The sequence below is a fragment of the Acanthochromis polyacanthus genome, chromosome 9 (genome assembly GCF_021347895.1).
Source record: "Acanthochromis polyacanthus isolate Apoly-LR-REF ecotype Palm Island chromosome 9, KAUST_Apoly_ChrSc, whole genome shotgun sequence".
In the NCBI taxonomy this organism is placed as follows: domain Eukaryota; kingdom Metazoa; phylum Chordata; class Actinopteri; family Pomacentridae; genus Acanthochromis; species Acanthochromis polyacanthus.
In genome coordinates, this window is record NC_067121.1 from 7,885,616 (window position 1) to 7,908,065 (window position 22,450).

The following is a 22,450-nucleotide window of genomic DNA, read 5'->3' on the forward strand; positions in this document are numbered from 1 at the left end:
TGTTGCCTGGTGTTTGTACAAAGCTATGTAGATGGGAAATAAAGTGGCTATGCTAACTAGCTAAATTAAAAATTTCACCTTTAAAGAACAGGCCTAACAATATTGTCATCCCATATCTACTTCCTGAAAAGTTTGGTCAATTAAAAAAATATATATATATTTTCAGCTTAACTGAAGTCAGACTCTGATTTTTCTTCTTGCATATTGTGTTGTAAACTTACTCTTTCAAATAAATAGCCTCCTTACCCCCTGGGAACCAGCGTTTGTCCCGTTTGTATCACTCCTCGGCAACCCTAGACAGCTGGGTTGTAATGTTTTGAGCAATACACCATACTGTGACATTTTTGTAGCTGGAGTGTGAAAAATTTAGCCTTTTTTAAAAAGACATTGTCATGAAGCACTTCAGATCTCAAAAAAAAAAAAAAAAAGACACATGGAAACTAGTTGATAAAACACCAACAAGCTGAGCAGTGGATGATATATAGCCCTATGCAGCAACAAGTAAATTATATTTTTTTATGAGGGATTTGGTCCACAGACTTAGCAGTCCACCTTAATCTAAAGGATAAGGGATGCGTCTGTGGAGACTACAATGTCCAAATTCTCAATGAAGACAGACGATGAGTGAAAGACTTCTATGGAAAACTGGAACAGAGGAAGCGAACTACAACACCACGTATCAGCCTCAAAGTTCAGAATTCATTCTTGAGAGTTCAGGGTGAATCACCCCAACAAGTGACCTTAAATTAATATTTAATGCTACCCGCCTGTCATTGAGAGGTGAGGAAACCTCTTCAAGAACAAATAAGTACACTTGTCACCTACAGATGCATTTTGACAACCGGGATGACTGAGGACATACTTTAAAAAGGGCTAATTTCAAGCAGTGTGTTGGTTTTACAGCTCAGGTGTTGAAATTTGTGCCTCCAAACTAATACAGTGAAGGAGTCAATTTTACTTCAGATTTGAATTCAGACTTGAGTTTAAGTGGAGATTTTTTTCCTACAGAAGCAATATAGCAAGGATGCCGATTCTGTTAATCCCACCTTTACTGTAGTAGACCGCATGCAGAACTCCAACATCTCAGAATAATGTGTCAAGTGCAAAATCAGATGTAATTAGGGTGACAAACATTTATCTACAGTTCAAAATTAGCCATTTTACATTATTTAACAAATGTGACATTAAACTGAATATCATTTGTTAATGCATTGAAGGTAAAAAGTAGCCTAGCCGCACGAGACGCATGCTCTGAAGACACAAAGGTCTAGGCACGCTCGACAGGGAGGGAGGCGGGCTAAAAGGTTGTCTATCAAATCACTCTGCAGCAATTGGGTAGGTATACAACCAATCAGCGCAACGAATAGGCTCCTCCAGTGCCGGAAATCAGAGGATGCGGTAGTTCGGTGAAGCCTTATTTATACAGTCAATGGGTGAAGCTCAAGTATATTACAGACATGTTAACAGAAAGATTATTCAGAGTCGGTGCTAATGGAGCTCAACAACTGTTGTCGTTTTTGTTGTCGACCCTGGCAGAGAATTAAATTCGTTGTCGTGGGTTGTCTAGCACGGCTAGGCTAGTTGTTTCCGGTTGTTTCTGTCAGAATCGTTGTGCCTCTGTCGTCACTTAGTTACGCCCGCCTTCTGACTCTACACTTCATGGTGATTGGTCCGGCCAGTTTTAGGAGAATCCAACCTCGAGCCTTATGGAGAGTAACTAGACCCACCCTGGTAGAGAATTAAATTCGTTGCCGTGGGTTGTCTAGCGTGGCTAGGCTAGGTAAAAAGGTCATTTTCATACTAAAATGTGGATTCTGAATCCATTTTCTGACCAGCTCAACAATAAAATTGACAAAGACTCAATATAAAAAAAAAACAAAACACTGAAGCAAAATTTTTTATTCAAAGTGTGATATTTAAATTTCATATGAACACAGTGGAATAAAGTACACAGTGGAATATAAAGACACTATTAATGTGAGTATTTCATGTAACGAACATGATTAGTGCACTCCTCTTTGTTGTGCGCTTCAGCTTATTCACCATAATTTAAAAACAACCCTAATGAGATTTTTGCCTTTTGGGTTTTCAGGACATAAAACTTTTAAAATTCTAAGTTATAGTACGAGCCATGAAGGATCTTTCTTAATCGTTTCGTTCTCTGGGCCCAGGATGGTGACGCCAAACATCTTCTGACCAACAGTGAAGTACCTGCAGGGACACAACGAAGCTTTTTATCCTCAAAAAATACACACAGAGTCCATAGAGTTAAGATTTTTGAACTTGCAGAAGCTTCTCTTTCCCCTTGATAAATACAGCTACTGCAAAGAAATATTTCCACACTTAGGTGTTGTAATTACGACATTAACCAACTTCAATTTGACAGATGAAGGACAGCTTCCGGGATCTGACAGTTTTACCTTTCAGCCACTTCCACCAGCTGTTTATGACTGACGGCGAACAGTCTTTGTCTGTGGCTCTGCTTCATCTCGTCTGTGATCCCGCTCAGGAAACTCAACATTCCTGCAAATCAAAGCGCATCAGTTACAGTTTAGACAAAGAGATTCATTCTCTTCAGTAATTAAACTGCATTATGACTCGATTACTCTACAATGGGAAGAAAACTAATGTAAAAATGGTTCAACAGAAAAAAAAAAATTTGAAATTTGAAATGCAACAGAAAACCCAAGAAAATGTCTGTTGAAGTGAAAGATTCTCTGAAAGAAAAAAAAAAGGCCAATTAGGTTTGACTTTAGGAAATCTAAAAATTTGCACTCATATTTGACATTTTAAAAATGTAACGACTTGAAATATTTATAAAAGGACGGATTTTTAAACTTATTTTCTAGATTAACATTTAAAGCAGACAGTAATTGATTGAAATATACAATTTTTGACTCCCTGAACTGAAGGTTTCTGTTGCCGTCACATTTTTCCTCACTTTGAGCTCATTTTTCTCTACAATCTAAAGTTGTGTACCTCCATGGAAACAGAACAACCAGGATGAGATGCAAGGAGAAGTCAAATGTGTTTTGTGCAGTACGACGCAAATATGTCACATTAAGAAAAACAGAAAAGATATCTGAAAACAGAACTTCAAAAAAATTATACAAATGTAATTAAGAATTTAAAAAAACAGTTTCCCAACAGGGATTGCATTGATGCCTGGTGTAAAAAAATATAAATTTTACATTGCAACCTTTACAAATTAGGCATTTTCTCACATTAATTGGAAAAAGCTATGCCACCATGCTGACTGCTTCTTCCAACCTGCTCCTCTGAATACCATTTGAGCAAAGCTGTATTCATTTTAATACTCATGTTTATTTTCCTCACTCTCTAATTTCTTCCCATACTTGTCTATCTGTTCTGTGTAAACACAGCCTGCAGTTCAGTTGAATACTTCTTGAATTTGTCACGAGTCAGTGTAGTTGTGCCGAAAACCAGTTTTTTATTTTTTTTTTAACAGATCAGATGCAGTTAATTTTTGTCCAACATCTTTTAAATTTTATTTTCTAACTCCCAGAACCACACATCACACATGATTAGTTCAAGAATTGTAGAAAGTTAATATCATGGATCTTCCTGATCTTACCGTCGCTTTATTTTGCCTTTCAAAGTTGCCTGCGAGTTTCAGGGTTTAGTAAGTGAAAGTCAACTAAAGCAGCTGCTGTCCTGGTTGTAATGTCTCACCTTTATCAGCAGGGGCCACAGGAGAGTCCACAGTTGAGAAAATCGACAGTTTGGCTTCGTCGATGTCTTGTTGGGTGAAGCATCCAGACTTTGCCCAGTCCACGCCTTTATGGAACGCTGATAACGTCTGGACTGAGTTTGGATCCCTTTGACCCAGAAGAGACACAAACTGAGGTCAACACACACAGAAAACGTAAACATAACAGTTTGAAACTTCACTTTATGCATTCCTTGTAAGGCTGCAGTTGAGTATTATCTTTGTTTCCGACTGATCTGTTTGCTCAATTAAAGTTCAGAAAATACTAACGCAATAGTTTCTCCACGGTGAGGTCGTCAAATGACTCGTTCTGATAAAGAGTCCAAAAGTCATTCGGCTTACAAACATGAAGGAGTAAGAAGCAGATGTTCACATTTCAGAAGCCACAATAAGATCATTTAAAAGACAAGAATAATAATGACTGATCATCAAAATAGTGCCAATTAATTTTCTAGCAAATAATCAGCCAAGTAACGTTTCTGCAAAACAAACTTACTTTTCACGCTTAAAATGCCGTTTCAGTCGGAGTTGGATCATTTTTTTGTTATCTTTAGCCTTTTTTTCTGGCTTGTGCAGGAATCCAGCAGTCAAATAGATAAACCATGATGAGCTGTGCTTGCACTAGGGAAAATTTGTCTCTAGCCACTGTGGCTAAAGTGCTGAATTTTGTCTAGCCACACTTTTTCAGTATCTGTACTGCAGCGTGAAGTTGTGGACAAAAGACAAGACAGTTGAGGACATCATCTTGGGCTTTGGGAAATACTGATACAATACATTTTTCACCCTTTTCTGACAGTTTATAGAACAAATAATCACTCAATTGAGAACGTAATGGACAGATTCAAAAAGAAAGAAATGACCAATTAATTGCCAGCCAAAAAGGAGCTGAAGGCCTGAATAGCAATAATACAGGAAGAAAAAAAACGCATGGGTTAACAAGTTGGGATGCACAAGGACCAGGGGATTGGGGATGAGGGAAGCGTGTGTGTGTGTGTGTGTGTGTGTGTAGCAAAGGGGGAGGGGTGTTGGTGGAAATGGAGTAAGCCAGGTGCAGAGAGCGAGAGCTGTAGTCCGAATCCTTTTGTCTGATTGGCTGAGACGAGACACGTGACAGTGTGCATCTATTAATGATTGGAAGCTTTCGGGTCGTTCCGGTTCTACTCGGTAGCACTCTTCAGTAAAGGAGACGCGGTTTGTTATTTTCTTTGATTATTGCTCGGCAAATTACGAAAAAGTTGCAAGTTAACCCTTTTTTCACATTTATTAGACAAAATTAGCTTCGCCACCGTGGCTAAACATGCTAAAAATGGCTTCGCCATCCTGAGGAAGGCTTCGCCTATGGAGCAGTGGTGAATGGCTAGCACAAGCACAGACGAGTGTTTTAAAGAAACCGAAACCATTTGCAGCAACATCATATTTACTCAACTACAGCACTTCAGTTTTAAATATGACTATTTATTGTAATGGAGTATTTTTAGATTTCCGTATGGGTACTTTATGTTAAGATTTCAAAAACTCTTCCCTCACTGACTATTCAACTTTTACACTGGAGAATCTTCAAAGTTCAAGACATTTAAAAAAAAAAAAAAAAAAAAAAAAGGATCCCAGATTTGGTACAAAATGCTAAAAGTAGACATGAAATCCTCCAGCATTCATTTTCCATTAAAATGCCGTGCAGAAATCACCTGTAAGAGTAGAAGTAGAACAGGCCAACTCCTCCCATCCTGGCTCCGCCTCCATAGGCTCCACCTTTCTCCCGGATCTCGCCGTGGAGAAACTTTGCCGTCATCATCCTCGCCAAGATGCACAAACTGACAACAAATAAAGACAAATGGTTTCTCAGAGTTAAGAGGCAGATGGAACGTTTTGGACAAATAAAGCAGAGCAAAATTAAGACAAAATGACATCAAAGTTGCGCAGAAAAAGCAGATATTCTGTAAAATCTGACTGAGTAAAGAGCCGAAACACACTAAAGTCACATAAAATAAAGTGTGTTTGCCATTCACAGTGACATCCTGAAACACTGGTTTTGGAGTTGCAAGCTATTCTAAGATATTCTAAACATTAAAATATACTCTCTGTATCAGACAGACATTAATCTTCATGCTGCATCGATGTCTTTACCTGGCGTAATCCTGGTGGGAGAACGGCACCGTACGAACAGTCTCGCTGACAAAGTTGACAGGGAAGGGCATCTCAAAGTAAGTTTTCATCTGACACGGCTGGAAGTGTTGCTCCTGCAGAGAAAACAAGTAAAAACAAGCCAATTCAGAAACAGCTTTACTCATCCATAATCAAAACAAGACGAAAACTAATTCCACACCACGTAACTTAAAATGATCCAACTGGTGTCCATATAATGAGAATTTTTCACGTTTTTTCACTCTTAATTACGTTCCACAAAGTCCTGTCTAGTTTTTGGTATTTGTGTTAAATGGCAAGTGATTTACACAAGACAAACAAATTTAAAATGTCTGAGTGGAATAAAAAGCGAGAACGGTTGTAAACACTGAACTTACTGATACTAGATTCCTACTTCCTCCAGAAGCATCCTGAGGGTCCAGTGGCTTCTGAGGGTCCAGTGGCTTCTGGAATAAAATAAAAATACAGCTTTGTTACGGACCAACAGCTTTCTATAAGACATAGCCTGTCTGGTGAAACTTACTGAAATAATATCTTCTCTGACACGTTTGTGCTCCTTCCTGTTTGCGGCCACGTCCTTCAGAAAACTCTCCAGCTGTGCTTCTGCGTCGGACATTTTCTGTGGAGTCGCGTTGACCGCACACCTGCAAGGAGAAAACTTTAAATGAGAAACGCCTGACATGCAGTCTGTGAATCGCATTTATAGTGAAATAATTTAGCAAAGTGCACCAATTAAAACAGCATAAAAACATTCTCTAACACAAAAGTAACTCACAAAGTGTCACAATCACTCAGTGGTCACATTACTGGAGATGCATCTGTTAGCAGCTGCAGCATGAACCCACCTCATGCTGGCCGGGTTGAGAAGATGCTTTTTGATTCTGGGTAACGTTCGGATGACTTGGGTGAGGTCGGACATCTCGGCTATCCTCTTCATGAACTTCACCTGGTGTTCAAACAACCACAACATAAAACATCTACACATGACTGTCACACCAGCAACACAACTAAATATTAGCAGAAATGAGGAAAATGACTGCAACAGATCTCCTATAGTAAAGAAAAACATCCAACTGTATCCCTACTGTGGATGGAACGAAGCAGAAGTAAAATGTCCATCTACACTGATCTTGTTAAAGGTTTTTTTTTAACTTTAATGTTTTACAAAAGGCTCAATTTGTTGAGAAGTCCATTCCCTTTGTTGTGTGCCTGCTTTGTGTTTCATTACAGTCACATTTGCTCTTACAAATTCACGCAGGAACAAATAAAAATAAACTGATGTTCAGTACAAAGAAATAGCCATCATATCAGACAAAACTTAATAAAAAAAACCTTGGCTGGAAACCTGAAGGTCAGAGAATCCTATGAACTGCTGCTTGCATGAACTGCTGCTCTGTCGGTGTCACTTCTCCTCCTGATATCGGTAAATGTAGTCACATCCTAAGTCCTCCGAGTCTCCAGTGTGTCTGCCTCCTCATCTTCTAAACCTCACTGAACTTCCACAGCAAATATTACAAAAGATGCCGGCCTGAAAATTTAAATCTGAGCTTGATCTCTTTCTATTTACATACTTAAATCAAAGTGTATTTTACAATTTGCCTTATTATTTAGCGGTAAATCTTTTAAGTTTACATATTTACTACTGTCAAAGAGTTTCCATTCCTATTTGTTGGCTTGTTTTTTTTCTGCCAATCAACATTCTGCAAAAACCACCAATGAGATTCCGATAAAACTTGGCAGAGATGGCATATGAATGAAGAAGGAACCCATTAAATTATGGTGTAAACTGTGCTGTGAAATGAAACATCAGAAAAGGAGACTGTTGTAAGAAGTCTGTGCTAACCAACAGCCTTTCTAGTTCATGGAGTTGTTGCCCTGAACGTGTCAAAACATGCAGCATAGAATTTATTTTGAAGCTTCTAACAAACATACCTGTTCCATCCCTCCAAAAGTCTCCTGAAGGTCTCCTGCTGCAGTCAGGTGTCGGCCCGCCCGAATCATCGCGTACATGTGACCCGAGTGGGAGATACCATTGGCCAACTCCTGTGCTGATGACATCACCAGCACTCTGAGGCGCTCCTCGTCGTTAAAGTGCGGCCTAAATGACAATAAGACCAACAACGGAAGTTTTTAATAACTTGTACAAACTGATTTTTCTCACTGCAGGAAGTGTGAGCTGTCGGTGGATCTACCTGTTGAAAATTTCGCTCCACAGCTCAAACATGTGAGGAAGGTTTCTTTCCAGACAGGAGGAGGACAAGAGGATGCCCTGAAACAGACAATGAGAGGCCAATATATCAGCACAGATTCATCCTAAATCAGAACAAAAACCTGCCAAGAGCTCATTCATTTACATTAAAGCTTTGTGCTATTCAGTCATTTCTTTATCCAATCATGTCTTTTGAGGAGTTCAAAGCTCTTTAAGTTCTCATAAAATGTACTAGAGCATCTACTCTAACTTCACAATCTTCTTTGCATTGCAGCAAAAATAAAAACTGCACACAAAGGAGGACCAGGGATAAGAAGTGGATGTTTTTGGGTTCAAAGCTGCATTTGTTTGTCACAGACCTGCTCGAATGTGTCCAACTGGGTGGAGTCAGGGATGACCTGAGTGGAAACAGACATGCCTCCTGTCCTCAGCTCCATCTGCTGGGCCTGCTGCCTGTAGTCTAGATCTCCACAACCCATCCTAGTTGGACACAAAAACACAGAACGACCCGTTTTAGTACTTAGTCCTTTTGTAAACGCCTAGACTGTCAGATAGGAAACGTTTTGATCTTCTACATAAACTCATGACAAATCTGTAAAACATTTAAATTAATGAGGGGGAAAAACAGCATTTTCTAGACTCTGTTGTAATGAGATGCTCTGACAAAAGACTCTACAAAATGAAGTGAAAATAGTGAAAACACTAAGTCGTATTGAATTGAAATCGTTTTCATGTTCTCTAGTGAGAATCTTGGCAGCACAAAGAAAAGAGGAAAGCTCTGAAGTTTAACTACTGGATCAAACTAAAGGAGTGAACTGTGAGTCTGCATTAATATCAGTATTTTGTGGATAAAGCTGGCTGAAGGCAGATTGATGCTTTAGTCATGAAGACACATCTGACAGCCAAACAACCAGTGTTTATCTAACTTGGTTAACACTGGTAGTACTAACTGAGAAAAAGCCCTAATAGTTATTCTACTTTAAACTCGTCATATTAGCTCATTTCCTGCAGCAGAGACAGTTAATAGAACTGCTCTTGTTAAGGTCCTGGATTACAGTTACTGAAACACACGGCATTCATGAAACTCAACATGTTACTGAACAGACTAAACAGGAAGGCGGATCACATCACTTCAGTCTTCCGTGTAAAATACTTCAAACGCTACTGTTGATTAGTAAAGAACTCAGAGGTTTGTGGCCAGAACAACTCCTGATGCGTTGCTCCGTTATGATGGTGGTCAGTGTTTATGAAGCTTGAGTTCTAGTCCAACTCTCAGGTCTTGACATTCCAGTTTTATCCATTTATTCTTTTCTAGCTTTTTATCTACCGTTTTATTTCACCTTTTGAGTGTTTTTCTTTCTTGGCCTGTACATCTATTAAACTTGTCTGCACTTTTATTCACTTAGCTTGAATTCCCCTTTTATTGTATACTTTATCTCTTACATACTTTTATTTTCTCATCGTTTGTCTTTTCTAGCCGTTTCAGTCAATCGGTTGTATTTTTCTATACATTTTTGTGTATTTGATTAAACTGATTTAATTTGTATTACACGTTCTGGGTAGTTTTAGCCAGCAGAGCACTTGGAATAGCCGGTTTATAATAAAGGTGCTGCATAAATATACCTCCCTTTTAATTCCTTGCATGTTTAAAGTAAAGCACTGATTTGCTTTGCTATGAAAGCTGCTTTCCTACAACAGAAAAAGCTGCAAAAACAACATGGTTTCCCACAAAGAAACAATCCCAGCGCCCCTCACATCTCATTCTGGTTTTGCAGACTGACTGGTTCACTCACTTGGTAATAACGCTGCAGAAAAGCGGGACATAAGGCTTGAGGTTGTCCGGCAGGCTGTTGAGGCTACACATGGCTCTGAAGTACACTAAACCGTTGGTGGGCTGCTCGCAGTACTGAACCGGCACACCTCCTACGAAAGACGGGAAAAATGCTCCATCAGACACAGTTTTAATCAGACTCTCCTGCTGCTGAAATAGACAGGAAAACTGTAGTACCTGTGAGGCTCATCTCAAGAGGAGTGATGGGAATCGTTGGCTCGATGTCGGACACTCTGAGCGCAGGCAGACAGGAGGCGTCCTGGGTTTTACTCTGAGCAGCCAGCAGCTCCAGACCTGCCCAAGAGGGGAAAATACAATAACATCTTGTGGCTGCTTCAGTCATTACAGCTGACATTTCATAGCTAAACTTTGTTTGTTTTCTCATGAAAGCTTGTATTTCCATTTATAAATGCAGAGAACAGAAATAAAAGACCCACAGAACAACTCGGTTGCAATGGTACACCGGTTAGTACTGAAAATGTCTGGTGGGGACAAAATACAGCCACTGCAGGGACAAAACATAATGTGTGGGGAACTCTCCCTGAAACTAAATGTTTCCCCCTGAAGGCTACTTTAAAGCTGCTGTCCGGAGTTTGAATCGCAGCGTCTCCCAAAACGCTGTTGGTCCCTCCCTCTGATTTCGCCCCTTTATTTGTGCACGCGCGCAGTACATGAAAGAAGTGCCCGGAGTGCTGCAGCATCTCGCCTGTTTTGCTGTTTTCCACTCTTCTACATTTAGTAAATAATAAAGGAATTATGTTAGAATGCTGTATTGAGTCTAACTTGTCCTAATACCAAAATAACATGAATCTGCTTGGACGAACGAGTAAAGTTTCAATATGTGATTACACTCGTGTATCCCTCTCGATGACGTCGTTTATCAAACTTAGTCCATTTACGCGTGTATATGTGTTACATTGTTTATTTATTTCTATCTAGAGTTCAGAATTGCATGACTCCTCTGACGAAGAGTATGTCCCAGACGCCCCAACATCTTCCTCCAGAGGTCGGGCATCTAAACGAAGCCGTCAGCCGGGCTATGGAGGCCGTGGTCGGGGAGCGACGCGAGCACCCCGAGCCAAAAAACGTCCTGCAGTCTCTTGGCCTGACAAGCCGTGGGATTGGTAACTTTTCTGGAAGTTGCTGAGCCCTGATGCTCTCTCCTCCACAAGCAAAACAAATGTGCGCGCAGTTGCGTAGTGCGTAGCTCGCCCACCTCTGCATGGGCTTGCTTGCTGTGCGCGTAACCGCTGATTGACAGCATGACAAAGCTGAAGCTCGACCTTGATTGGTCGGTAGCGACCGGCGCTTTTTGGAATAACATGGGGGTCTATGAGAGGAAGGCGGAGCTCAGGAATAAATTTTCATATCGCGTTATACTAACTTTATATTATAGTATTGAACTAGACTAACACATTTAAGCTTTGTTAAAAAATGACACATAGATTGAAAACAAACGGAAACTCCGGACAGCAGCTTTAACAACAGCACCATGTATTGTTAGTTCAGTCTACGTTCACAGCAGCCTCAGTGACAGCAAACAGACCAAAGAGAGCTTCAAGACTCTTCTGTCATTACAGTGTGCTGTTTGGAACGCTCGTCTCAGCTAACTACAATGATGGACAAAGACAGGAGGAATGGATGGAAGCTAAGAGTCATCACTGTTCACCTGCAGTCAGGTATGTAGTTGGCTGCATGTTGAACTCATTGATTTGAGACGGCATCAGAACGTGAACATGTCGTAGTTCCCCGTAGCATTAAAGCTTCTTCCTAACAAAACGACAAAGACTAGAAGTGCTTTTAAAGCTGCGGATATGTAACAACCTTCTTCATTTTTGTTATACCAAACCAAACTTTGTGTTCCATTAAACCCCTAAGACCATACAGGCAGTTTAAAATCCATGGACAACCTGTAAAACTACAGATTTAAACTGACATTTCAGTCAAACTACAGGTACCTTTCTCATAAATCTCCTTTCTGTCGCTGTCAGACAGAACCTCGATCTTCTTGTGAAGCTTCTCCTCCTCAGCTTTGGCCTGTTTCTCCAGGTAGGCATCTTCTGGGCTCATGGACAGGGTGAGTCGATGCGTGTTCTCCTGCAGGGGCAGATTGGGGAGTTGATGGGAGGCAAAACATCATAAAATGGCATTAAACATTAATACTCAACTAAAGGAATGGATGTAAACTGACTTATGTCCTGCTATGATCTTGTTAAATGAAAATCAAGGCTGGTGTTGGTGGTTGTTAAGGTTTCCAGTCACCTAAGGATGCAGGAGATGCTGTTTCATAAATACAACTAGGAAAACAGTCAAACTATGCGGCCCATTTTCCTGCTTCAACAATAACCAAGTACTGAAGGTTTACGTATAGCCTTGAATAACCCAGTCCTCTATAGATGGAACTGTAACTAGATAACTGATGTTATTTGCCTCACCTGTCAGTAGTTTTAATGTACTGGCTGAATGCTGTACATAGACTGAAAACACTAAACAAGAAAAGCACACAGTACTCCAACAAGGCTGCTAATTCCTTGTATCATTTCCAACGGCTGAAATGTTTAACAAATCCATGGACCAGACTATAAGCTGCATCACTGCAGAATCTAATCAGTTGGTCCTTGTGTCATTTCTGACCTTCCCTGTAAATGTAATCTAAATCCACTTGAGTAATGTTGCTAAGAGACAGAAAACAACTCAGATCAGCACATTACTCCACTGTGGCTCCGCCTCCTTGGTGGAGTAAAGTTATTTAACACCAGCAGTTATCTAGTGAAAACTGCACCACCTGAGGCAGCAAGTGAACCATCTATACCCAAAGTTAAGTAGGAAGCACCTTTACTGTAAAATACTATCACTTTTTAACCTTTATTAATTATAATTGTTATTCTTTTTAATACCGTTTCACATGTCTTTCTGGAATGTAACGTGTGTGAGCTACTGGATACGTTTAACATCCCAAGAGGATGAATACAGAAAAAGAATCCATCCATCCCATTTCATTCACCTTGAAGTAGTGTTTGACTTTGTCCTGGAGAAAGCGTGGGTTTTCCTTCAGAGCCTGTCTGAACTTGGCGACACTTTCACTGATTCGCAGCAGCTCCACCGGGTCACCATCATGGTTCCATGACGACGCTATATACTGATAGAACACACAAACGGTGAAGAAACCAACTTATTGATAAAAATGAAACAAGGACCATGAGGGTTCAACACCAACATGCTGTAAGGTTTCATTCCATGATTTATAGCTTCTAACACAACGACAAGTTGTCTAGTAATTCTCATATATAGTTCTATTTAAATGTTGATATGCGTGTCTAACTGCATGTTTTCTGGACAAAGAATGAATTATAGCAACACGTGCAACAACAGGAGGAAATCAACAAATAAACCACTTGGTCCACAACAACCTCCCAGGACAATAACCATGAACATGTTTACATTCTTGATTTGTACTCAAACAGAACAACAGGGAAAACAAACTGAAGTACAGGATTGTATAAACAGAACACAAACTAACGTAGCTCGCAGTGCAAACACACCGTCCACATGGAAGTTTATAAACATGTGCTGTATTTGTGAAAACAAAACGAAGGTCAGAGATAAACAGGGAACTCACCGAGGCCAGAGAGAGGCCAAAGTTTGTGGACTGATGCTTTATCTGGATCTCAAGCTTATGGAGGAGAGCCTCAATCCTCTCCTCCTCAAAGCCGTTTCTGTGATAGACGACAAGTAGTAAGTTTAAGATGAGAATGTTCTTCTGCTTTCTGTTTGCTCACAACTTTCAATCGTAGAAATGCTGGAGTCCTGCTGTAAAGGGTTTGTTTTCTTTGGATGATTCTGGACGGGAGGAATAAAATCCCTGAGGTACAGTCGAGGTCAAAAGTTTACATACATTTGTAAACAACAAAAGATTCGGTCACTTTTTCTGTTAACCCATAAGTCATAAAAGAACCAAACTTCATGAATGTTTTTTGTGACAAAGAAGTATCTGTTCCAATCACTATCAGAGAATAATCAAAGTTTTAGAAATAACTGGAAACTCAAGAGAGCCATGACATTATGTTCTTTACAAGTGTATGTAAACTTTTGACCACGACTGTATAAAAGCTACAGAAATATTGTGCTGTTTCGCCTCATGAAGTGATTTTAAATCGATAAACAAAATCAGATAAAGCTAGATACTTTCAGTGAATGCAAGAAGCCAGTCCAAGTCATAGCTTTGTACATTATAACTTGGGATGAAGTCTCTGCAAATCATATTTTAAATCTGCTTTCTCCCATTGAGAACCTTCAAAACTAAAAAAAAAAAAAAAAGCTCAAAAGCATTTTTAAAATTGTAAAAAGTACAAATTTTCAACAGTCTAAACTAATCATGTGTGACTTTAGATTTTGTCATGAACAACCAAAACTAATTAAAAAAAATCTAAATAATTTTGAAAAAAAAAAAAAAAAAAAGACTGAAAACACCCAAAAAAAAATCTAAACTAGTCATGTGACAAAAAATTCAGGGACTTTTCAGCTGAACTGCAGATTGTACTTAATTAAAAATAGAAAAAAAGGAGGCAGTAAAATTTCTCTAACATCTGTTGGCTCTTGGGAAAAAGTACATGTTGGATTCAAGTTTTATAACCAGACATTCTTAATAACTTAGCATTCAAGTGGAATAATCAAAGAAATGCAGCTTTTTGTTTTGGGAGAATTTATGGAATTACAGCTTTGTTAAGCTACTTTTTCCTTTGCAGTGTAAAACAAGCTACAGCGAGTAATAATGCAACAGGAGCAAATAAAACACCCCAAAACTGTTTCAGCAGGTCCTCTGAAGGTTAAAGAATTCTGTTTTGGAATTAAATGAATAATCAGTCTGTGACCTTGCCAACAAAAACATAACAGTGATGACTTCAGCTGGACAAGTTTCCCGCTTTACCATCACCGTTTTCTATTGTTTTCCTTCTCTGCAGCACTTTGAAACCAGAGTTTTACATTTACAACTGACTCACATGTTCTACCAAGTTAAACTAAAAAACTGGAATAATAGACAGTGAATATGAGACTCACTCTATGATGTCGCTGATGGTTTGGTTGATGATTTCTTTGACCCTCTCCGTGTCCTCTTCAGCGATCCCCTGAAGCCCGATGCTGAACGATGCCTCTTTGGTGCTGCCATCATACCTGCAGGAGGAAACAGTTCAGATGCTTCTCAGTAAATACATGCATGTTGTGGATGTTTAATTGTACCTTTTGGGAAAATTAAATGTACAACAAAGGTTTGCTGTTGTCATTTTAAAGCCATGTACACACCCGACAACAGAGGAGAAGTCAGTTCCTATCTTGGGTTCGATGAGAGACTTGTAGAAGGGAGAGTTTGGTCCAGAGATCATCAGAGAGGACAGCAGGCTCAGCGTGAAGCCTTCAAAGGTATCAGTGATGCTGAGCAAAGAAACATGAAGAAGTGAGACCAAAGCAGCAGAGCCTTTGATTTAAAAAGAAAACAGTTTCCTTGAGATTAAAAAAAAAAAAAAAAAAAACTGGGACCAGATAAGACGCTGTAAATAAAGTTCAAGCAGTATCTGGGTGTTTTTAAATGCCTTCACAAAGAGCTCAGATGTCTTTCTGTATAAAACACAGCAGGAAGTAGATGATGTGATCTTACTCTCCCAGCAGGTAGCTCACACAGAGCGTGTTCTGCTTGGTGGGATCCGGAGACAGAGCATCAGGACAGCAGGTCACATGGTCCTCTCTCTGGAAAACAATGAAAGTCAGTGAGATCACACCCATTATTCAATCCAGTCTCATTACTTAGGAAATCAAACCATGCCTGCCAATAATTCAAAACATAATTATATTAACCTAATGAAGGAGAAATGTGAGCTGTGCGTGTGTGATGGAAGTAGTTTGTAATGCTGAGTGACACCCTGCAGCCACAGAACTTACAGGACTGGTCCAGTGAGGCTGTGAAGGGACTTCTGTGTTCGGGTCGATGCGGTCAAACCTGGACAGAGCTTCCTCTTGGATCTGCTTCAGGTGGTTCTCTAAAGGCAGATCTCCATAAGTGAAGAACCTGAATGTTTGAAACAAAAACTCTCACTCACTCACAAAACAAGATATTCTTAAGCTCTCAGTTCCTATTTACAATGATCATTATGACCACCTGCCTAATATTGTGTTTGTCCCCTTTATGTGGTCAAAAATGATCTGAACCACCTAGTCTGGACCAGAGGACATCTCAGGGTGTCCTATGGGGGTCTGGATCAGAATGTTGGCAGTGGATCATTGGTAGTGAATCAAACTTGTTCCACTGCATCCTGTTGATGCTTGATCAGAATGAGGTCAAATCAACATCATGATGTTCCTCAAGATGTTCCTGATCATTTTGATGTTTTTGTGAAGTGTGTGTGTGTGTGTGTGTGTGGGGGGGGGGGGGGGGGGGGGGGTGCATTTTCCTGCAGGGGTAGGCCAGTGACATTCAGGATTTCCATTTATATGAAGGAATTTGCTTTTTCTGGGTTTATTTTAGTGTCTAAGTCTCATTAACATGGACACCAAAATCTGAGCTTTTCCAGCAGAACATCACATAGAACAATGTGATCAATGCTGTTCACTTCACCTGTCAGTGGTCATACTGCTGTGGCTGATCACTGTATTAAATCAAGTTAATGTTTGGTCTTTTTCTGACATTTCATGACAAAATATGTTGTTTCTCAGCTAGTAGGGAACATTCCCACAACATTGACTTACTTTGCCTACAAGTCTTAATCACTTTTAAAAGAAAATGCCCGTGGCTGATTGGTGCACACACCACTAACATGTTTCTGCACTTTATGGTTGTGTGCCTGCTCACCTGGCGTTGCTGGGATGGTAGTGTGTGGCGTGGAACTGTTTGAGCTGCTCCCAGGTCAGGTCAGGAATGGCCAGAGGTTCTCCTCCTGACACCACAGAGTAGGTGTGGTCTGGATGCAGTTTGTTCTGAAGGTGCTGGGCGTACAGACGCTCGCTGTCCGACTGGAAAAAGTCACACAAGTTACACTTTCTTTACATCCTGGAACTTGATCAAATTTATTTCACGATGAATAAGATCAGTCATTTCATATTTGACAACACTGTGAAAGACTAATATACTGGTGCATCTCAAAACAAACATGATAAAGTTCATTATTTTCCATCAGTAAGTTAAATTTTAATACTCATAGGGCACAACATAAAGTAGTTCGAGACATTTTTTGGTTTAATTTTGATGATTATGGCTTTTAGTTCGTGAAAGTTATTTTTAAACTTTGTTGCACAATCACCCAACTGCACCAAGCAAGTATGTTTCTGTGTGTACTATGTCAGCATGTTGTTGTTATGACAATAAAAGTATGAAAACTCCCAAAGGGGGTGTCAGCTTTGCAATAAAACTGATGAAGTGTTTGCAGCACCAGACCCACCTGAATAGTTTGAGACTGTCTGACTAATTAGTGTATTTGTGAGAACACATTGCCGACTTACAAAAGCTCCCTTCATTTCATTAAACACCACTCCTTTAAACACCAGAGGGGAGCTGGGATCTGTGGGGTTTTCATTCTCCAGCCTCCAACCTTCCTGCCTGGAAAAACACACACAAACACGGCTCAATCATTTGTCAGTTCGACTCGTACTTTTTATTATCACTGCAGAACAACACTGAGCACCAGACCAACTCAGAATCCAGTCACTGTTCTGTGGACTTCAGCGTTGCTCGACTTTATTACAGGAAATTAAAATGAGGTAAAACTGTTATGGTTCGTTTCATTAAACCTATAAATACGAATGTGCAACTGCAGCAGTGGCCGAAACTCACCAGAAATCCTGTTCTCGTAAACAAGGGAAGAAAACTGCATCCAGATACACGGACAGAAGATTTTGGAAGTCCTTTGCATTTTGGGTGGAGAACGGATACATGGTGTAGTCACTGGCTGTTAATGAGTAAACAAAAAACAAACATCTTAACAACATTCATTAAGAAATCATTTAGTTATTCTAATAACACCAGACAAATGAACACATCAGTGAACTATATTCACATTCATGCAAATATAAACACACTTTTGCCAGCTTTAGGTTTGATATTTTCAATGAGTTTTTTAAGAAAGGGATTTCTTTAATATACTGTAGACACATTTCATGACTTTGCTTTAATCTTTATGATTACGGCTTAAAGCTCAAAAATGAGAACTCCAGCTTCTCAAATCTGTCATCTCTACATGTGGTGTTCAAAGTGTACATAGTTTGTATTCCAGCTGCATTCTTAGCCTTATTGTGCTTTCATATTTCTTGCATTGCTTCTGTCATGCCTCAACCAGCTGCTAGACCATGTAAGTAAATGCTGATTGGTAAAATAATTCACCTAATTAAAAACATTCTGAACATGTAAATACTCATTTCTGATATTTATCCCAATATAATCTAAGTAAAAAAAAAGGTATATTTTCTGCTTTTCAAGTGGAGCAAACACATCATGGCAGCACAGGCATAACAAACATGTCAGGTGAAATCTATTTACAATAATGCAAATATAAACAGTTTTCCCAGCTTTTTGCTCACAGACTCAGTCATTAAGTACATTTAATGTCCATATTCTGCTCCTGTACCTGTGAAGGCATTCATAAACGTGGACAGGGATCTGTTGAGCATCTTGAAGAAAGGGTCTCTGCAAGGATACTTCTCAGATCCACACAGCACAGTATGCTCCAGGATGTGTGGGACCCCTGTGCTGTCCATGGGGGTCGTCCTGAACTGGACACTAAACCACAGGAAACACTGGTAAGATTTTTGTTTTTTGTACGTGGCTGTGCTGCCCCTGTAGGCCTACCGAAACACATTTCAACCAACCTGAAGAGGTTGTTGGAGTCATCCCTGGCTGCATGCAGGTACTGAGCTCCAGTTTTATCGTGGGTCAACTTCACTGCTGTGAGAAACAAGTCAGGGACGGCAACAACCTGCAGACAGAATCAGCAGCTGGAATGACTGTTTGATAGCAGGAGACATCTCAAGGTTAAGTAGTCTAAACAACTGTGGCACAGCGAGGTCAATGAATCACAAGACATTCAAGCATAAAATAAAATCTACAGTATCATTCAGTGGTGTGTTTGTGAATAGGTAAGGTAGGTTGTTGTCGTTTATTTTTTACTCCTCTTTCCTGCTTGCAGGTAACGCCCAGGGGGAGGGGCCAGGTGCACCTGTGGCTCCTGACAATCAGCAGTGATGTTAAAAGCTGAGCCAACCTGATCATTTGTGGCCAGTGGACCAGATCTGCAGCTCATGTGTAGGGTTGGTTGTTTTGTGTTCTGCTGAAAGCCAGAAGTGTGGCGCTTAATGGACTTGGTGATACTGGGACCAGCTTCATGTGCAAGAAGCTCGCCTTTCTTGTAAAATAAATAATTATTCTGATACGTGATCAGTCTCCCTGCCTCCTTATGTGGTCTTTTCTTCTCATTTGTTACTCACCTTATCCACTATCTCTCAGGGATGAAACATCATCTGTGAATTTTAACTACAAACCTGTACAATATTGTTCCATGCATGCACTAGATCTCAAATAACTAACCACCACAGCAGAGGTTTGTACAGATGTCTTACCCATTAAACTTAGCAGACTGTAAATGCATTAAACGCTGAAATGAAAGTAAAACATTGGACCTACCTCTCTGACTGTAAAGCCGTGTACTTTCTGCCCTGGCTGGTACTGAAGAGCCGCCTCTGTTGCTGAAGTGCTCTTCAGTCTCCATGTGCGCTGCTGTCCCCTGAAACGACCAAAAAGAAGAGGGTGAAGCTGGGCTGAGAATTTAAAACGGTACAACTTCCAAATTCCTTACGTTTCACTCTGCTGTGCCTCAGTTCTGCTTTTAAAAGCACTTCCCTGCAGAATTGGTGCTTGTTAGTCTCTCTGTGTAGTCTTGTGATAGACTGAGGACCAGTCCAGGGTGTCCCCTGAGTCAGCTGGGACAGATTCCAGCCCCCCACCATGTTAATGAGGATTAAGCGGTGAATAGATAACGGATGGATAGTCCACCCAAGAGCTCACAGTGGCAAAAAAAAAAAAAAAAAGGTTTATTCCTTAATCCTTCTACTAACAAAAACATATTGTAATTATTTTTATTAGGTGCAATATCTACTGCAAACAGTAACAAGACTAAAAACTTCACTTAGAAGGTACCTCTATTTTAAATCTATCAAAGTGCAGCCCACAAATCTACCCAAGCTGAGAGTTTATTATCAAAAACATGAGAAATGGAGATTTAAAAAAAAAAAATCATTGAGTGGGTACTTTTTTCCCCCCCATCTATCAACAAAAAATATCCCTTTGCAAAGTGTGTGTTTCTTGCAATTTCAACAAGGAGGCAAAAGTCTAAAAATTAGCAGATTAAGACGTGAAAACACACAAATACTAAAAAAAATCTGAACATTTCTAGAGGTCACAGGATAACTGGTCACTTAACTTGGTGTAACACTAATGTGGGCCAACATAAAGCTACTAGCCTCCATTTGCCCCCATCAGCTTTGACTGTATTTAACAAGGTGCAGGTGACTTAAGTCTCTGTAGCACTAAATATTAGCTCATATGATGCTAAACGTTTATACAGTAATGTTAGCTAGCTCCATTCTTATCTATCGTTGCATCAGCCATTACATCAGTTTAACTCCTGACAAAACACAAACTAAACTATAAAGAAAACATAATTTGTTAGCACATTTCCTAAACAGCGTTGTCGAGACATAAAGAGAGCAGCACTCACGTGGTTCATTTAGTTCACCGGCAACATAACAGGCGTGTTAGCTTCACGCTGAGTTGCTTTACCGTTAGCTAACTTACCTTAAACACCGAAGTTTCTGGAACACCGACCTCGTTTGCCGTAACATGGTTTGGTCAGTTGCTAAACTAAACGACTACAACTATCCTCCGTGTATTCGGTTACAAAACGACACAGTTTCAACAGTCCCTGGTGATTACACGGACATTATTTCGGCTCAGCATCGCAGCCAAGTGTCCTATCATGCTGTATGAGCTGCAGCTGAGACATTAAAGAGGAATCTCAATTACAAAAGTGGCCACTACACCTGCACAAGCGCAGATCTGATAGCCATATTACGTTAGCTTCCACCTATCCGACCGGGATGTAGATTTACAATCATGCTTTGCGCAAAGTTGGGCGCTTGCCAGCAATGCAGACACCGTGAAGCGTCCCGGCTTGTGATTGGTCAAGAACGGAAGAAGAGCACATCTGATTGGCCAAGCAGTGTAAGCTCGATAAGGTTACCAAATCATGACTGGAGATTTTGAAGGGCAGCAACGTGGGAACACACATCTAAAACAAGCTCATTTCAGACTTTCATTTTATTAAATATAACGTAAAACATCTATTAGTAAAGAATAAACCCCAGATTTCGTCTTGCCTTACTTTGTTTAAAATAAAATATAATCTTAAACATAATACAATTACAAAAATAATGCCAGCAGATGTCGCTGTAAGATCGCATTTAATCAGATAAAAAATTACTTCACTTTACAGAGAGTAAAACGTATTCCTATAATGCAAATGTATATATTTTGCAGTACACATTTATTTTAAACGGCATTTACAGATTTTATGTCTATGTTTCTGCAGATTTGTGTCACTTTAATGTAAAGCTTAAAAATAGATCTAAATAATCTAAATTGAAAACAATTTTTTGCTTGTCTGGGTATTACAATCATTAGTGACATATTAAATGTTTTCATTGTTTGTGAATTATTTAGACTCTGCAGTGACTTACAGTTAGAGTAACATGAGAGTTTTTGCACATTAGTGCAAGTATAAGCTGCGAGATGGTAGGATTATAAATATTTAATTTCCCTGCTCTGTTTTATAAGGTAGTTTGAATTTCTCCTAAATAAAAGGGATTCAAACTTACAAAAAACTTGTAAAGTCACTTATGCACTGTGCACATTCTACATGGTGTAATGCTAGTATCTAATGTTGTGCTAAAATGTCATCTTACGTCAGGTTTTTGGTAAGATAATGTGATTCAGTATAAACTCATTGAGGAATATGCACTTTGTAGCCAAACTGCCAGATGAAATAATGCAGGGACACGGGGACCTACTGCACAACAGACTCTCTAAATGAGGTAATTAAGACCTATCATGTTGATATTGTGCTTTAGTGGTTATCAGCGTATCGCAATCCAGTCGCCACACAGTAAAGTTAAGTTTATGGAGGGGCCCTGCAGATCTGGGACCCAGAGCCAGTCTTTCCAGTTGCTCATCTGGGTATTGAAAACCACAGCACAATTATTACAGTATCTGTGGCTGCACAATTAGTTCAAATGGGGAAAAAACAAGAAATACAGTTGTATTTAATATTCTAAAAGAATAGTATAGAAAGGTTATAAAAGTATGATTCAGTACAAAGTGTCCAGAAGAGCCTAATAGGAGGAGTGCAGTCTATTCTGATTATGGTATGGATTCTCCAGCACTTTGCTTCTTCTATGTAAAACTCTCTGCTTGTATTGACAGCAAGCGTCGACTGCCTTTTCTTTT

At 39.7% G+C, this 22,450-nt stretch overlaps 1 protein-coding gene and 1 long non-coding RNA gene across 3 annotated transcripts; one reads left to right on the forward strand and one right to left on the reverse strand.

The window, feature by feature from the left end:
* Window positions 1-1,884: 1,884 nt before the first annotated feature.
* Window positions 1,885-21,018, reverse strand: pitrm1 (pitrilysin metallopeptidase 1). 2 transcript variants are annotated; one of them, XM_051953001.1, is made up of 27 exons: window positions 20,744-21,018; window positions 19,574-19,673; window positions 18,763-18,869; window positions 18,522-18,673; window positions 17,732-17,846; window positions 17,401-17,497; window positions 16,754-16,914; window positions 15,847-15,973; window positions 15,566-15,654; window positions 15,214-15,342; window positions 14,971-15,084; window positions 13,532-13,628; window positions 12,917-13,051; window positions 11,871-12,009; window positions 10,090-10,206; window positions 9,875-10,004; window positions 8,441-8,561; window positions 8,065-8,141; window positions 7,805-7,970; window positions 6,718-6,818; window positions 6,396-6,516; window positions 6,250-6,300; window positions 5,855-5,967; window positions 5,416-5,541; window positions 3,694-3,839; window positions 2,421-2,523; window positions 1,885-2,211 (listed from the first exon to the last, which is right to left on the reverse strand). In XM_051953001.1, the coding sequence occupies exons 1-27, from the start codon at window positions 20,788-20,790 to the stop codon at window positions 2,118-2,120; spliced, it is 3,075 nt and encodes a 1,024-aa protein (XP_051808961.1). In that variant the 5' UTR covers window positions 20,791-21,018; the 3' UTR covers window positions 1,885-2,117. The 2 variants fall into 2 exon arrangements, with proteins under 2 accessions (XP_051808961.1, XP_051808960.1); XM_051953000.1 differs by having other exon boundaries at window positions 6,250-6,318; window positions 20,744-21,017.
* LOC127535373 (uncharacterized) lies at window positions 18,572-19,327 on the forward strand. The gene is made up of 2 exons (XR_007944209.1): window positions 18,572-18,693; window positions 19,080-19,327. It is a non-coding gene; the product is annotated as an uncharacterized LOC127535373 (long non-coding RNA).
* Window positions 21,019-22,450: the final 1,432 nt, after the last annotated feature.